The sequence below is a fragment of the Xenopus laevis genome, chromosome 3S (assembly GCF_017654675.1).
Source record: "Xenopus laevis strain J_2021 chromosome 3S, Xenopus_laevis_v10.1, whole genome shotgun sequence".
Classification (NCBI taxonomy): domain Eukaryota; kingdom Metazoa; phylum Chordata; class Amphibia; order Anura; family Pipidae; genus Xenopus; species Xenopus laevis.
In genome coordinates this window covers 71,101,219-71,118,002 of record NC_054376.1, presented here as the reverse complement: position 1 = coordinate 71,118,002, position 16,784 = coordinate 71,101,219, and the positions used below count along the sequence as shown (strand labels likewise).

The 16,784-nt window shown below is 37.0% G+C and overlaps 1 protein-coding gene across 3 annotated transcripts in view; it reads right to left on the bottom strand.

Annotated features, from left to right (window-relative positions):
• pclo.S (piccolo presynaptic cytomatrix protein S homeolog) overlaps positions 1-16,784 on the bottom strand; it is a 148,715-nt gene that overhangs the window by 53,285 nt on the left and 78,646 nt on the right. For all 3 annotated transcript variants that reach the window (XM_041588475.1, XM_041588477.1, XM_041588476.1), the window contains exons 5-7: positions 10,928-15,731; positions 8,584-10,577; positions 590-2,735 (exon numbers count right to left, since the gene is read on the bottom strand). In XM_041588475.1, coding sequence (XP_041444409.1) covers positions 590-2,735; positions 8,584-10,577; positions 10,928-15,731 — 8,944 coding nt within the window. The remainder of the gene's footprint in view (positions 1-589; positions 2,736-8,583; positions 10,578-10,927; positions 15,732-16,784) is intronic.

The window sequence follows — 16,784 nt, the reverse complement described above, 5'->3', positions numbered from 1 at the left end:
TTTAGGTGGCAAACTAGGGGGTCGAAGAAATATTTAAAGAGACAGTACTTCGATTATCGAATGGTCGAATATTCAAACGATTTTTAGTTTGAATCGTTCGATTCGAAGTCGAAGGTCGTAGTCGAAGGTCGAAGTAGCCAATTCGATGGTCGAAGTAGCCAAAAAAAAAAAACATTCAAAATTCGAACTATTTTTCCTCTATTCCTTCACTCGAACTTAGTGAATGGGCCCATAAGTAATTTTCATCAGCATGAAAAAAAAAACAGTGAGTAAATTAACAAAGGCTGGTATAAAAATGTGCTAACTACAATGTATATTTAAGTCATGCTTAAATAAACATAATACATAAATAAACATAATACATTTAGAATAAGAATGCAGCAAATCAATCACATGAGAGACAGAACAGTTAAAAAAACAAGCAAACAAAATCACCACAGTAAATCTAAAAAAATAAAACACATCGCAATAAAAATACATAAAATGTGATTAAAGTGAAAGAAGTATCCTTAAAGCACAAATCATACTAAAAGCATGCAGTGAAGATTTGTGTTATATAAGTGGTAAAGTAGTCTAATGCCATGGTTACCTTCACTGTCTGACATGGCATGCTGAAAGTCATCCATGATAAATGCTATATCTCGATCATAGCCACAAGTTCGTGATTCTTCTCTCATGTGTTGCTGTACCTCAGGCAAGGAGTGGCTTGAGCCAAATTGGTCCCTGGTATCTGCAGATATCGGTGGCAATGGACCAGCTGCAGCTCTTGCCATTCCCATCGGTTGGCCAACTGGACTCAGTGGACTTTCTTCCTCTGAATTTTGTGCAACAATTGGTATTCTCCCTCTACTTTGACTAATAGGAAGACTTGATGGTTTTGTTCTACCAGATGGTGCTACATGACTAAAAGATCCATCTACAGTTTCTGCTTCATTAGCCTTCAGTCTTAAAGAAGAGCTTGATAAGTCCCTTTTTATTGATAAATCAAGGCCATAAACTGAGGAGGGTCTTGAAGAAGGCCTCGATCTACTACCACTTACATAGGGTTTATCAGCTTCATCCTGTAATGAAGTTCTCAAATTTGGACTCAGAGTTGTCCCAAGGTTTTGTGCTAGTGCAGGACCCAAAAATTTCTGTTGGTCTGTAATATTTTTTCTCAAACCATATGTGATATCATCCTGAAGCATTCTAACCTTAGATGACAAACTTGGAATAGACGAAGTACTAGAGGACAGATATGTTGAATAGTCAGGTTCTAAATCTCTACTTTCCTGAATTGGGGAAAACTTGGATATTTTAGGATCTATTAGTGTTTTTTTATGTTTTGACTGTTTTTGATAAAGAATAGCAGGTGGGAGTTGTTTAGCAGCTTGCTTTTCAAGTGTAAGTCTGCTAATACTATATTTTTCTGTCTTAGGAAAATGTCTGTAAAGACTATCTGACTGGTAATAAGGAGCAAACCCAGTAAGAGGATCTAAACTTTCTGTACCCCTACGAAATTCCTGTTTTATTTGATGTTTGAGAAGTTTCAGCTCATAGGGGTCCTCCATGGAATCCTCATCTGTTTTTCCATACGTATGCAACCTTGCAGAACCTGACATAGGTGCTAAGAAGTCTGTAACTTCAGTTCTTCGTGAATCGACCGATCGAAGCAGACGGTCTGTTTTAGATAGCTCTTTTTCATGAAGTACAAATGCAGAATTTAGAGGTCCATGCTCTTTTGTGAGTTCACCAATATCATCAATAAGAACATAATTTCTAGAAGCATGATGTTCTAAATCAGCATAAAAAGAATCTGCAGATATACTAGACATCGGACTACTTGCCATGCTACTTTTTTCGTCTAGACCTAACCGCAAGTCCAAAGTGCTGTATTTGCTACCAAGGTGAGACACAGAGTAGCTGCTATCAGAAGATACAGGTGCAATTATAAGAGGTTGATTTCTTATAACATCATAGTGTGTTGTAATTTTAGCGTCCAGCTCTAAAGCAGCTTGTCTTGCATTCTGTGGTATTAGTAACATATGTGATGGATGTTGATACGAAGGTTGCTGGCTTGGTGTAGATTGAATCTGAGGTGTAAATGACATTGGTTGAGTCGGATATGTTGAAGGCTGTTGATGGAATAAAGGTGGCTGATAAACAGACTGCTGAGTATACTGAGTTGGAGCTTGAGTAATCAAAGAAGGGGTTTGGTATTGGAACTGTGTATAACTGGTTGGGGGAGCAAATTGTGTCTCAGATTGAGTTTGTGGTGGCAAATACTGACTAAAATCTGTTTGTGGAGCAGTTTGTGGTCTTTCTAATGCAATATGACTTTCTATTCTAGTTGGTCTTGCGTTACTAACTTCACTGTCCGACATGTAATCCCGTTCTTCTGCAACACCCTGCAGATAAGCCCTTTCTCTTTTTTCTCGTTCCTTCAGTAATGCTTCTTTTCTTCTGTTGATTCCCATCTCCAAATATCTCAGTTTTGCATCAATTTCTTTTTCTTCCTCATCCAGTTCTGCCTGCTTCTTGCGTAACTTTGATGATTCTCTTTCTACAAGATCCAATTCCCTATCTATATCATGGAGAATCTTAGCTCTAGCCATTGTTGTGGTTCTACAAATTCTTCTTCGAGAAATGGATCCTACAGTGCTATATGGAGACTGAATGCCAATGGCTTCCTCCGGGGGAGGATTAGGCAAAGTTCTCTTAACCTTCTTTTGGGTACCACTTTCAACAGTTCTAGTCTGAAATATAAAGAAAACAAATGTCTCGATGTTAAGTTTGAGTCTAAAAATAATTCACAGGAAGATTAGAAAGAAAATAGCTGGGAACAATACAGGCATAGAAAGCAGCTAGTCTAAACATACAGTATATGCAAATACTGTATAAAATGTAATTGGGAACTATGCTTTTACATGTAATGGGTATATTTATAAAGTTTTGTCAAACAAAAGGTGGAATTACAATAGAATTTACATCAACAGTTCAATGCTATGTTTTGCAAACTATGCAAAACTATGTATAAAGTTGTGTTGTAATTTTTTGCAAGTGTGTAGCAAAGTGTTAAAGGTGTGGGTAACCTTTGAGTTAAGTTTTAGTATGTTATAGAATGGCCAATTCTAAGCAACTTTTCAAATGGTCTTCATCACTTTTTTTTTTTTAATAGTTTTCAAATTATTTGCCTAATACTTCTAAGTACTGTATTTAAACTTTCGAATGGGTGTCACTAATCCCATCTAAAAAAACAAATGCTTTTTATTACTTTATAGTCTTTCTAGTTAGGCCCTTTCTTATTCATATTCAAGTCTCTCGCTCAAATCAGTGCATGGTTGCTAGGGTAATTCGGAGTAAAAACTAAAACCAATTGCAAATTGTCTCAAAATAAAGGTGAACAACCCCTTTAAATACTGCATGGAGTTAAAAGAGGTGGTAATGAGGAAAATGTTATGTAAGCATGGTTTTGGCTATTCTAAAATAAAGACATTATTTTTGTCATCACTCTAACATTAAATTGCATACCTTGTAATGAGTATTGATTTTACTTTGTAATGGATTTTCCAATTATGAAAGCATTCTACACATATATACATTTATATCTATGCTATGTATTACTTTTTGTTCAGCTTTATAAACATTACCTATACCTATTACCCATTACCAATAGAAATTTCTACCATAAAATCATGACCATTATATAAATGTCAAAAGCATTTATCACTATTGCTAAATGAATGTAATGAAAAAAAGGGGTCTGATTTATTAAACCCCCCCCATACATTACAATACAGCATTTTATTCTACAGTGAAGGCTAACCATCCTACATCCACTGTGCAGGGTGTAATTAGCCAAATACAAATAATGTATGGCCTGCAGTCTATAGGTATGTTTGAAATCAGGACTTGCCCTCGAGAACACAAAGCAGAAATTCTGAATAACATTAGGTCAGCATTTATCTATCCTCAGAAATAGTTGCTGAATATTTCATTTTTTAACACATATGCAAGATTGAAAGATACAGAAGTGTATTTGTTGTGAATTTAATGTCAGTTACTGTTCTAGAGAACATTTATATTTAATGTGATTAGAAGATGCCCCATATCATTATATTAAGTATACTTAGATAAAGATGCTTTTGTAGCCATTTCCTAAATGAGGGCTATTAAGCTTTTATATCAAAAACTATCTCTCCAGTGACTATTGAGTTCTTGTCAGTATTTGTCCTATCTATTCCATGTTCACTATATTCATACTTTGCCTAAAGGTAAAGTAAATGAAGCAGAATATTAACTTCTACACGACTAAACAGCAGAATTAGCCATGGATTTTGGGATGTTGTCCCTCTACTACAAAATAATAAGTATTTGTTGAAAGATTAAGGTGTGTGCAATGATATTAATTAACACATACCACCTTAAAAAATTGGACTATTAGTTGTTGTTTGGGTTGGAACTATGGACCCTCTACATTTAGCCCGTATAGACTTGCCTTGGGCCAGAACGCAGACACAAGGATCACCTGAATGACTGTAATGTCTGGTATCCCAAATCCCAGAGCACACCCCAAGGTCCTGATCTCGGCTCATTTTTTTGCCTATAGCAGTCGCCAGGACTTAACGTGAGAGGATCAAGGAAAAAGCTCTGGGCGGCAAGGGAACCGTAACATATACAGATAGGACAGAGAACAAGAAGCATGGTCAAGGGACAGGCCGGGACAAACCAAACAGACAATATGGTGCTGAATCAGGAAGCTGAAGCGTTGTCGAGGTCACAGGCCGAGGTCAAGCACAGATCTGAAGCGAAGCACCAAATCAGGATCCGAAGAATAGTCAAAGTTCAGGCAAGGGTCAGCACAGGCAGCAAGCAAATCAGGAACAGGGACAGGCAAGATCAAACACGGTTTAACAACAACAATTTGCACCCAGGAACTAGCAAAGTAGACCTACAGTATACTGGGCAATGAGTCAGAGCAGAGTAGGGTTTTTTATATCCAGTTAAATGGCTTAAACAAATCACCTGTGGCCCAATTGGCAACAGGTGAAACAAGCCATTCTTCCTAGCAATAGCAAGCATAGGAGTGAACCAGGGCCTTAGCTGTCTCCTCATATCATACTGTAAAAGGTTTGGATAAAGACAAGGCAAGGTCAGTTCCCCGTACAATTTTATCAGTACATACCAAACACTTAACATAAATCAGGATATGGATCAGCAACTACAGTAAGCAGTGTGTCTTAATTTAGGAGTCAAAATATGATTTTAACTACAAAGGACAATTTTAATCCCTTACTAGTAATGACAATGTTATACGGAAATCCGTTATACAGAAATCTCCAAATTATTGAAAGGTCATCTCTCATAGACTCCATTTTAATCAAATAATTAAAAATGTTTTTAAATTATTCCTGTTTTCACTTTGATAATAAAACAGTACAATGTACTTATCCCAACTAAGATATAATAAGATATAATTGGAGGCAAAACAATACTATTAGGTTCAATTCACTTTAACCCAAATTACGGAAAGCCCTCTTATATGGAAAACCCCAGTTCCTGGGCATTCTAGATAACAGATCCCATATTTGTATAAATAAATTCAGGTGTTCTGATCTTTCTGCAGCCTTCCTGTATGAACACTTATAAGGTTAGGTGGTCTAAATGCCTTATGCCAATAAATGGTAAGTGGTTCATATCTAAATGAGGTAGGTTCATGCAAGGCAAGGAATGGCCCTGGAAACTCATGCTACAGTAGAGTTTTAAAGTTAATGTTAAAACTATTAAGCAGAGATACAAAATTGTTAGTTGTTTCTCCAAAAATAATGACCAAAATATAGTTAAAAGTTCAATCCATTTATTGGGACATACAGGTGAAGACCTGGCGTGTTTTGTGCCTGTTGGGGCACTTACTCATAGGCTATGAGGTTCAGTAAGATGGCTCAAAGCAAAGCGTCAATTGAGGAGACCCCTTGTCATGGCTATTGTGGTTTTTGTATGAGTTCTAATTCTGATCATAGATAGTATAATATTCTCTGATTATATGATAACTCTGATTATAGATAGGAGTTTCTATCTAATCAATGTCAGTAAGAACTACAGTAACCTGGGGGGGGTTTGAACAATAATTTTAAGTAATTTTAAGCCATTCGCCACTTGTGGTAATTTTATTTTGTAATGAATTCAAAACACTCATGAGAAATTGTAATACAAGGAAAAAATTGCATAAACATAACTTTGCATTTGACGTAAAATTCCTCTTTAGATAGTTATTACACAACAAATGTAGGTGTACTGATGCAAATTATAACATTTGCAATTTTTTTTGCAAATACATCTGATCATATCAATAAATTAATGTTATGCTTTGATACTGTCAGATTTGTACAAATATTGATGATACTAAGCTGAATGCTAAGCATATCAATAGCAGCTTTACAAATATGAACTGTAATGTATCAAAAGTGGGTAACCCCTTGGATGTGGGAAAAGGGGGGGCAGAAGGACCGGTAACGTTTTGTAAAACCCCTCCGATTCCTACCCGAAGGCAGCTAGGAGTGTTGGGGGTAAAAAAAAAAAACACACACTCCGGAAACCAAGTTCAAATGTACAATATTTATGCACATGCTAAGCTCAGCTATATAAAAATATTGATATACTGTACATGTACAATATTTCAACTTCTTTTTTCAGTGTAGCTTTTGCTACATAACCAGCAATCTCTGTGTATCTGACCATAGTTACAAGGTGCACATTGTATTACTGATGGTTACAGTTAATTCAGGGCTCAGAAACATATAGAAAGTTTGACTAATGTGATTTATATATCAGAAAACACTAGAAAATGATAAACATTCTCACCATGCAAATTCAATTGTTAAAGGACCAGTAACATAAATTTTTCTTTTTTTTTGAAAATTCGTTACTATACAACGAAAAAAAAAACACCAACACAAATTAAATTTTAAAATAGCAAACCTTTATTAAGAAATAACTTACAGAGAGTCCACTTCCTGTCCTCTTCAGAAACAGCTAAAAAAAGGTGACCATCCATCCTGCAGCAATCGATTTCTCCTCCCTGGCTATTCTAGTGACAGCATGCGGCTTCTTCTCCTCCTTGATTTGGGGCCCAGTAGATTCTCAATGAAGAAAGTAGACACCCTGGCGGTGGTGGTGTGCTGGGCTTCCGTGGGTTTGCTGTGTCATCTGCTTTGCAAGGAAGGGTCGCTGTTGTGCAGGAGCATGGCTGTCTGCTCAGGGGCAGCCATACGCTGGAACAGAGTCTCTGAAGACACAAGGGAAATCACTTGATTCAAAGAAATCCCCAGCCGGCCCCAGCCCTCCCCTCTCTCCTTTTCCCCAGCTCTGACGAGGAGCCGCCGCTGGGGAAGCTGCGCACAATGCTGCCAGGAGAGACTCCGATATGAGCGCGGGGACTGGGGAGGGAACAACATGCGCTCATGCTCTATAGGCAGCTCTGGAATGTACCGCAGCCTCCCCAGAAATTCAAACTATGTTCCTTCAAGGGGGAGACTCTGTTCCCGCGTATGGCTGCCCCTGAGCAGACAGCCATGCTCCTGCACAACAGCAACCCTTCCTTGCAAAGCAGGTGACACAGTGAACCCACGGAAGCCCAGCACACCACCACAGCCAGGGTGTCTTCTTTCTTCATCGAGAATCTGCTGGGCCCCGAATCAAGGAGGAGAAGAAGCCACATGCTGTCACTAGAATAGCCAGGGAGGAGAAATCGATTGCTGCAGGATGGATGGTCGCCTTTTCGCCGTTTCTGAAGAGGACAGGAAGTGGACTTTCTGTAAGTTATTTCTTAATAAAGGCTTTGCTATTTTAAAATTTCATTTGTGTTGGTGTTTTTTTTTTCCACATCCATATTAAAACTCGAAGAGCATAAATAACAGCATATTTATATAAAACTATTATAAATAGTGGCTGTCTATGGCATCTTACAGCAGCCCCACTGGCATTTGCCAGAATCTAGATTACCTGGGCAGGGGCAGATTTTTAAAAACATATACAATAGTTAAAACTATTCAATGGCTTTTTAATACGTTTTTTTTTTATTTGTTTCTCACCATATACAACATTTTCACAAGCTTCCATTGTGATCATGTAATTATTTAAAATTCCACACTGATTTATTTTGTAACTTTTGTTTAAAAACAGTTAAAACAAAAAATCTTATAGATCTGCCCCATATATACTGTACCTACCGTAAATATCAAAAGCATCCAAAATTATTCTGGTGGTACTAGGCTTTTAACCTTCCTTATGCCTGTCTCCAACATGATCAAATACAAAAATAACATTCAGCCAATTCTCTATATTTCATAACCACTTAAATGCTTTGGAATAACCATCTGTGACCATATCCTATCCTAATGTGATGAATTTACCTAACCTATTAAATTATGTCTTCCTGCAATGGCTCTGTTCTATACTATAAGATCACACAAAATATGTGCAAATCAATACAATACAGTAGCTGCTAGAGGTTACTTTTCACTAATCATAAATATGTATAAGTATAAATAAACAGTTTCTTACATTTGTTGATATATTTCTACATACGGTAAAAAACATTCTTACCATGTATCCATCTGAGTACTGGAATTGTGTCCTTGCAATATCTTCTGCAGTTGGGCTCAGAGGTTTTGGATCTGACATGGAACGTTGCATAACTTTAGCTGATTTTGGACTTTGTGGTGGAACCTGTACAACTTCAATTAGCTGGTTGTGAGAATTATTATCCACTACTGCCTTTTCATAAGGAACAAAAGCTGATTCTAAGACGTTACCAGGTGAAACAGGGGAAACAGGTGAATAAAGAACCTTGGGAGATTTTGGAGGGGAAGGTACAACTTGAAGGGATGAGTCTGCACGAAGATGTGAAGAGTAGCCAATTTCTAAAGGTGTTGGACGTCTTTTATCTTTATGAGACATATCGCTTGGATACTGTGGACTTTGTATATTTGAATCTGTTTCTGTCTGACATCCTAAACTTTCTCCTTTATAGTTTTTTTCTGGGGCTGAAATATGCTTAATTATTTCAACTTTTGTATCAACCTTTGCTCTGGCAGATGGAGTTCTTATCGTTCCCAGTGGTTCAGTTTGTACAGAAGTTTCGGCAACAGTTTGAACTGCTATGCTGGATACTTTTGAAAAGTGCCTAACTTTTTCCATATCTGTATTACCATCACCATATTTTCCTGTATGTGACCTTCTTCGTGATCTTGTAGTAATTTCCCATTCTTCTTGATCCTCATCATCTGTTTGAACACTTGTATCCACACCTTTTCTTGATCTCCTTCTCCTGCCTGTCTTTTCTTTTTCAGCTGCATCTTCATCATCAGTCTGTACTCCACTATCAACTATTAATTTATATGACCGTGGCTCTTCTTGACCATTTACATCTATGTCATCATACATGCCACAAAGCCTGGGCACTGAGCCTCTTTTCTTTAGCTGTCGCTCATCTTTGATGTCGATATCTTTGAGAGAAATTTCCGAGACAGAATTTAGAACACTAGCTTTAGAAATATATTGGGTAACCCCATCTGATTGGACAGCATACCATGTTTGGCTTGGTGGAATTTCAATGCCTGTCACTGCTGTTGCTGCCGAGTGTGCACTTGTCCAGAACTGTCCATCTTCAGCTGTTGAATATTGTGCCTCCATAATGACCTGGTCAGAGGTTGTTTGAGGAGTCACTGTTTCAGTAGGGTCATAATTATATTGATACATCTGTTGCAGTTTTTGCTCCTCCAACTGCTGATGCAGTTGATGTTGAAGTTGCTGAATTTGCTCAAGATGTAGCTGTTGCTGTGCCATAGTTTCCTGCCTCATCATAAACTGAGCTTGCCTCTCTTCCTCTTGTTGAAAGAGAAGGTGCTGTTTCATAGATTGCAGTTCTTCCAGTTTCTTTTGCACCATTAGCGTTTCCTGCTCTTTAAACCTCTGAATCTCCTGACGTTCCCACTCTAGCTCTTCAGATAATCTTTGTTGTTTGAGCTTTTCAAGCTCTAGAAGTTCACGTTGCAAATGCAGTTGCTGTTGATTTCCATCTTCAGGTTGAATTATGAATACTGAATCATCTTCAATCCTTTCAGTAAAGGATTCTGAATCCGTTGTCAAAATAGAAATTAGGTCAGCTTCAGTGGTTGCTGCAACATCCTCAGGAAATGTCTGTAAACTAGCTTCCACAATAGTCATTGCACTGTTTGCATATTCTGCAGTAGTATCTAGCATGTTATATGATCTTGGCAGTGGTTCAGTCTGATTTAGGGTTGTTATTGAACTCACAGTGTCACTAGTAATACAAGTTGATAAATCTCTTACAGTTGTACTGAAAATTGAACCTGGTTGAGTAGTGATTGCAAAGGTAGATGGAATAGGGGTTGCTACAGATGAATACACAATACCATTTGATGATCTTAAAACACTTCCTATACCAAATGGTGTTACTACAGAATTAGTCATTCTAGCTTGTGAATACTGGGGTGCACTTAATCCAATCCCAGATATTACTTGGCGTGTCTCTGGATAAACACCTGTTGTCTTGGTTTGGTAATCCAAAGCCTCACCTGAAAGCATAGAGTAAAATTATAGTCCATTTCCACAATTACTGATTCTTGGTGATTTGGTGAGCCATCCAATCTTGATGAAATAAATGGATAATGCATGCAAATCTTCATATTAATGATTTACTTTGACAAAAAGCAAAATCATATTGGAACATGCAGGCACATGCATGAACCTATGAACAAAACATATACACAAAAGGGTTAAATAAAATAAACAAGTACACCAAAATACTGTGCAACAATGTCCCCAAAATCACAACAGGAAATAAAAACAAAAAGTCATCCTGAAAGGAGATGAGGAACACCATAATCACATTTCAAAGAAAGATCTGCTGGCACATCATACTGACCTGTAGTAATTTTTCCAGATGTTAGGTCTACAGCAACTTCAGTTAATCCAATAGGATAATCAAAACTATTTTTGCTTTTATACAAGAAAAATCCTGCTTCGGCCAAGTTAGTGTCAGACATTGAAGATTTCATACCTCCCCCTCCTCTAATAGATGAATAGCCAGAGCGGTCATACTGATAATGGTCATCTCTATAACCAAATCGATCTTCAGGTAAATTTGTTGAAGGCTGCTGTGAAGTGCAGCTTCTTCCAAAAGGTAGTCGGTACACAAGATCACAACACACTGCCCTTCTCCCAGCAGTTAAATCAACAGGCTTATCATCTTCTACAATTTCAGTAACAATTTCTGATGTTATTTCATCCATAGTTACTATTGTTCTGTGTGTTTTAGAGGTACTTAGATCAACGACACCACTGTCTACTGATTCTTGAGACGTGGATATATCATTGCCTCCATTGGTTATACCACCAGGAGAAAAAGAAATTGGCTTTGTTGTTGCACATCCCACTAAATATGCTGGTGTACCAAGTGATAGGTTAATTGGCACCTCTTCTTCTGCAGGAAAGATAAAGCTTCCATCTTCAATATCTCTAGATGTTGTAAGTTTTAAAGGGACTTTTATAGAATTTCCTAAATCAACCAGACTTTCTAAACTTGTTGTATAACTCACTGCTGTTGAACTTGTCACAACAGTGACTGATTCTGTTACTGGTGAAACTGAAGAAATGATAGGTGATGCAGTGCTAAGATTCACAATAGCAGGCTGTATTGCGCTTATTTGTCGACTTGAAATGCCACAAGTAGACTGATGTTTTACATGAACTGGAGTTGCAGACAAGTCCATGCAGATATCTGCTCCCAACTCTGAACATGTGAAATCATTATTGTTCAAAGTTCGGAGATCTACTATGTTAATAAGTTCTGTAATCTGGATGTTGTTTAGAGCACTCCTTTCTTTTGGAAAGGCACTTAAAATGTTACTTGCATCAAAAGCTGACATTGTTGTCTTAGGTATAGAGAAAACAGTTTTTGTAGCTTCTGCTGCTGTCAAGTGTGTTAACAATGCGGACATAGTATGAGATTCTAAAGATGTATATTCTTTTTCAGCTACATTTAGAGAGGTTGTAGTGAAAACAGTATCTACTGTTTGTGGAATGTCTTCTTTTTGTGGAGATTGTAGAGGCCAACAAGTAGTTGTCTGAGCCGTGACACTGTCTGTTGGAGTTCCTGGCTCAGATGGTAATGTGATTACAACATAAGTCTCTTGTGATGGTTTAGTTAGCCTTGGTGATGATTTATTAAAATGAGGTGACAAGGGAGAAGTAGGTGATTGTGGTCTGAATTCCGTAGAGGTTGTTAAATTTAAAGTCATTTGGGAGGATACAGATTGTGCTTTTGTTTTTTGTTGTGCTTCAGTAGATTTTTGCAGATTTACTGGATGGTCAAAAACATGTGTTTTTGTCATTATCGGAGTCTTTGAGACATTCATTGGCTTGTGACTAAATACCAATCCTGATGGAATTAAAGATGGTTTGGGAGGAACAGGTGGAGCATGGGGTTTTATTGCAGGGGCTGAACTAAGTTTTACAAGTTCTCCACTGGACCTTATTTCAGTAGTTCTAGTTGCTGATGGGACTTTTGGTGCAGCTTTGTTCTTTGAATATATATCTGGTTTAGGTGGAGTAGGTGGAGGCAAAGGGGGAGGAGGTGGAGGTGGTGGTTTAGTCAAAGGGGCAGGTGAATCCAGAGATGTGCTTTTAAAGAATGATTTCACTTTAGTGGAGACAACTGGAATTGAGGATATTGCAGAGGTCACTTTGGGTAAAGAAGTAACAGTATCTGGCTCAGCTGTCATAGGAGATTTTTCAGATGAGGGAATAAAGCCATAACTGCTTAAATGATAAGAAGGACCTGCTGAGCTGCTAAGTTCATTTCCCTTAATGTTGGTAAGAGACTTTCCAAAGTCTGAGGTTTCCTCTGTGCTTTGAAATATTCCTGTTTGATTTAGGTCACTGCGTACATTATCACGTTCTGTGCTATGGGTACTGTCTGGCACTGAAATGACAACATGATCCCTGGCTTTTTCAGTGACAAGACAAGGTCTTTCTATCAGCACAATAACAGAATTAGAATTTATGTGGCTAGTATTAGAATGCATTATAGCAGATGTAGCAGAGGAAATGGAAGATTCATTTTGAGAAGATAAAATCTCTCTCTGCATTCCATCAACTGAAAAGCTAGAATCTTGGTATATATCTTGTTTAGAATGCTGTTTTGTGCTAGACTGCTGGTCATCATTTTTACACACCAATGGTGTGATTTTTTCTACAGCAATATCTGAAGTGACATCACATTTATCTTTGACAAATGTCTCGGTATTTTCAGAAACATGAGGCGCTGGTGCTTTTTGTTCACAGATACCAGCAGTAAAATCATCATCCATTTCTTCTACTGTAAAATGCTGAGTAATTTTAACATCTGGAATAGAAATTGTGTTATCTAGTATAGAGGATGATTCTAAGGAAGGTATAGAAGAAATGTATTCTCTTTTACATATGTCCTCAGTACTAAGATGTGCAGAAACAGATTTCAATCCAAATTCCAGTTTAGCCTGAGTCGGACTTGGCCCTGGAGTCAACTGCATATTTTGACAATTAATATACTCAAAAATACCAGAATTGTCATCTTGGGGTTGTATTTCTTCTGCATTATCCAAATTTACTATCTCATGGCTTTCTGGGACAATGTAGGAACTAGAAACAATATCTTCTTGCGGTAAAGCTGAATTAAACAATTCTGCTGTAAAGCACTCATTCTTTAAATGTGTACTTTTGGGAATAGCATCTATTCCAATATCCTCTTTGGAATGAGAAGGCAACTCTCGTAATCTGTGTTCAAAAACCTTTTCTTTACCAGCTATTAAACTGGCATCTAAACTTTCACTATAACTTTCTTCTACCAAAGATTCATAAATATAATCTTCAATTAACATCCCACCATATAGAGGTTCTTTCTCAAATGCATCATCTTTGTCCTTGTCATTCTGATACAGCTTTGCTTTGCATATTATCTCTTCATATGCTTCTTCAGCACTTTTTAGACTCTCGTGACAGTTTTTATCTTCTGGCATATCAAATGTAGAAACATCTGTAGGTGAAAACAGGGAAACAGAGGTGGGTAATTTGTATACTTTTTGAACCTCTATTATTTTCTCTGGGCATATTTCAAATCCCTCTGGTTCTGATTCAATACTAGGAGAATATTCAGAACATGAGGATCTGTGAAGTTCTTCCATTTCAGCTGCTTGGCGCAACTCTTCTGTTGGAGAGGCATCTTCAATTGGTGACAGATTGCTTGGAGGTGTCTTTGGTCTTTCCCTTCTTCGTTGGGCTCTTAATTCATCTTTGTCTTTCTTTGATTTTTTACTAGAACCTTTTCGTTGCTGTTGTTCTAACTCTCTTTGTTTCTCTTGCTCTTTTAAAAGTTCTTCTTCTTCCCTTAATTCTTCCTCTTCTGAAGAGTCTTCTATAGTAGGCAAAACCGGTCCATGAGATCGATGTCTAGCTTTTCGCTGCTGTTTGCTTTCTCCTGACATATTTTTGTGGCTTGGGCTGCTATCACTATCTTCATCTAGTGATGACACTGAAGTAGGGGATGTCCCTGGTGTAAAGCTTGAAGCATGGATGCTAGAAGATCGTTCTTCCCTTGAACGATCCTCTGGAGAATCAGTTAAACTCTCCATTTCTAATTCTGGCTCATCATCATAATACAGTCTTGAAGAGAGCTTATTTGATTCTGTGGAATATGTATTAGAAATTGTGCTATTTAATTCTATGGTTTTAAACCTCCTGAGCCCCCCTCCTCCACTTACTGCAAGCTCTTCACTTTCTTGACTTTTAGATTCCCTGTGTTTTGGCTCAGGACTTTTATCATAGGCTTCTTCATCTTCTTCATCATCATCATGCCAGGAATGACGCTTTATTCCATCATCATCGTAGCTCGTGCTACTTTTTTTAGTTAATCTCTTACATTTCGCATTTGTAGGTTTTCCTTTAGCATCTTTTTTTTGACTCTCTACACTTATTTCCTTTAATTTTGCTTTAATAAATTCCTCATCTTCAGATCCAGATGCATCCTCATCAGCACTCATTTCAATGATTTGTTTACGGATAAAATCTTCATCATCCCCAGATCCTTGGCTGTCTTCTTGTTTATATTCATCACTGCTTGATGACTCATTACTAGCTCTTCTTCTTTGTGGAACTGGTGAATTCTCACTTTCGCTGCTATCATCTAAAGAATCACGGCGTCTATGTGTAATTACACTGTCTTTAGGGCATTTCCGTAAAGATACTCCCCCTTCACAATTTCCTTCTAGAATCGAATCATCTTCTTCTTGGATATCATCAAGATCATCTTCTTCTGAACTATAGAATTCTGGTGTTATTGATAACATTTTTGTTTTAGCTCTGTCCTGTGTTTGCCCAGGATAAATGCCATAAAATTCATTGTTTTTTCTTAAGTTTTCATCTGTAAGCACACTTGTTTGAGCCTCTAGAATTGAAAGAACTGTACTTTCCAACTTAGCTAAATCAGATGGGCTTGAAGGACTGTTTTCATGTGAAAGAGACTCTTTCTTCAAAGGTTCCTTAGGTAGCTCTTTTTCATCACTTGGTAAAAGACTTGGGATTTCTCCAAGTGAGCTAGATATGCCATCAGATGAATATCCAGTGTCACTTAGACCTTGTGGACTTTTTTGCTGTTGAGAACTTGATGTATCTGATTTGTCATCTTCCTTCTCCTGTAAGAGATAAAGACAATTTTTAATAAAAGGACTCTATTTATAAAAAACACAATCTGCAAATGAAACAAATAATAATAATAATACACATGATGTACTCTTGCAATGAATAGTGAAAAAAAGTATTTTATCATATACAACATTCAGTAGTTTTTTTTACCACTTATGATAGCTTTCCATGCTTCTACAGTTCTTTTTATGCTAATCTAATATGTGTTTATATATATTATTCTTGCTAGAGTGTTATAAATGTAACCTGACATAATTAATTGTTAATTTGCCACAATTTGTTAAGCCTATTGCTCTGATACTTGTACAGGTATGGGACCTGTTATCCATAATGCTCGGGACCTGGGGTTTGCCGGATAACGGATCTTTCCGTAATTTGGGACTTCATGCCTTAAGTCTACTAGAAATTCATTTAACATTAAATAAAACCAATAGGTTGGTGTTGCTTCCAATAAGGATTAATTATATTTTAGTTGGGATCAAGTACAAGCTACTGTTTTATTATTACAGAGAAAAAGGAAATCATTTTTAAAAATTTGGATTATTTGGATATAATGGAGTCCGTAATTCCGAGCTTTCTGGATATCGGGTTTCCAGATAAGGGATCCTATACCTGTACTATACTAGTATACGTATACTAAAATCTTGAACATAAAGCATTACACAAATCAAGACCACAATAATATCAGTAAATACAATATACTCCCTCATTCAATAAATTACAATTTTTATTTTCCTGAAAACTGAAAACCCTTACACAACAGTACTAAATCTTATTTCAATAACAGTATCCCCTTACATTAGTGAAAATTATTTTAACAGTAAAATATATGCAGATTATTTCAGTTAGCAACCAAAATTTTATGACTGACAACAGATTATTTACAAGACACTACATACGCCTTTTTTGCAAAACTTAATCAAAATAAAAAATCGAAAAAATAATCGAAATTCACGGAAAAAGAAAAAAGAAAAATTTTAGACCATGATGCAATTCATTATACATATACTTTCTATATAATATGTTAATTTTAATATTTTTTT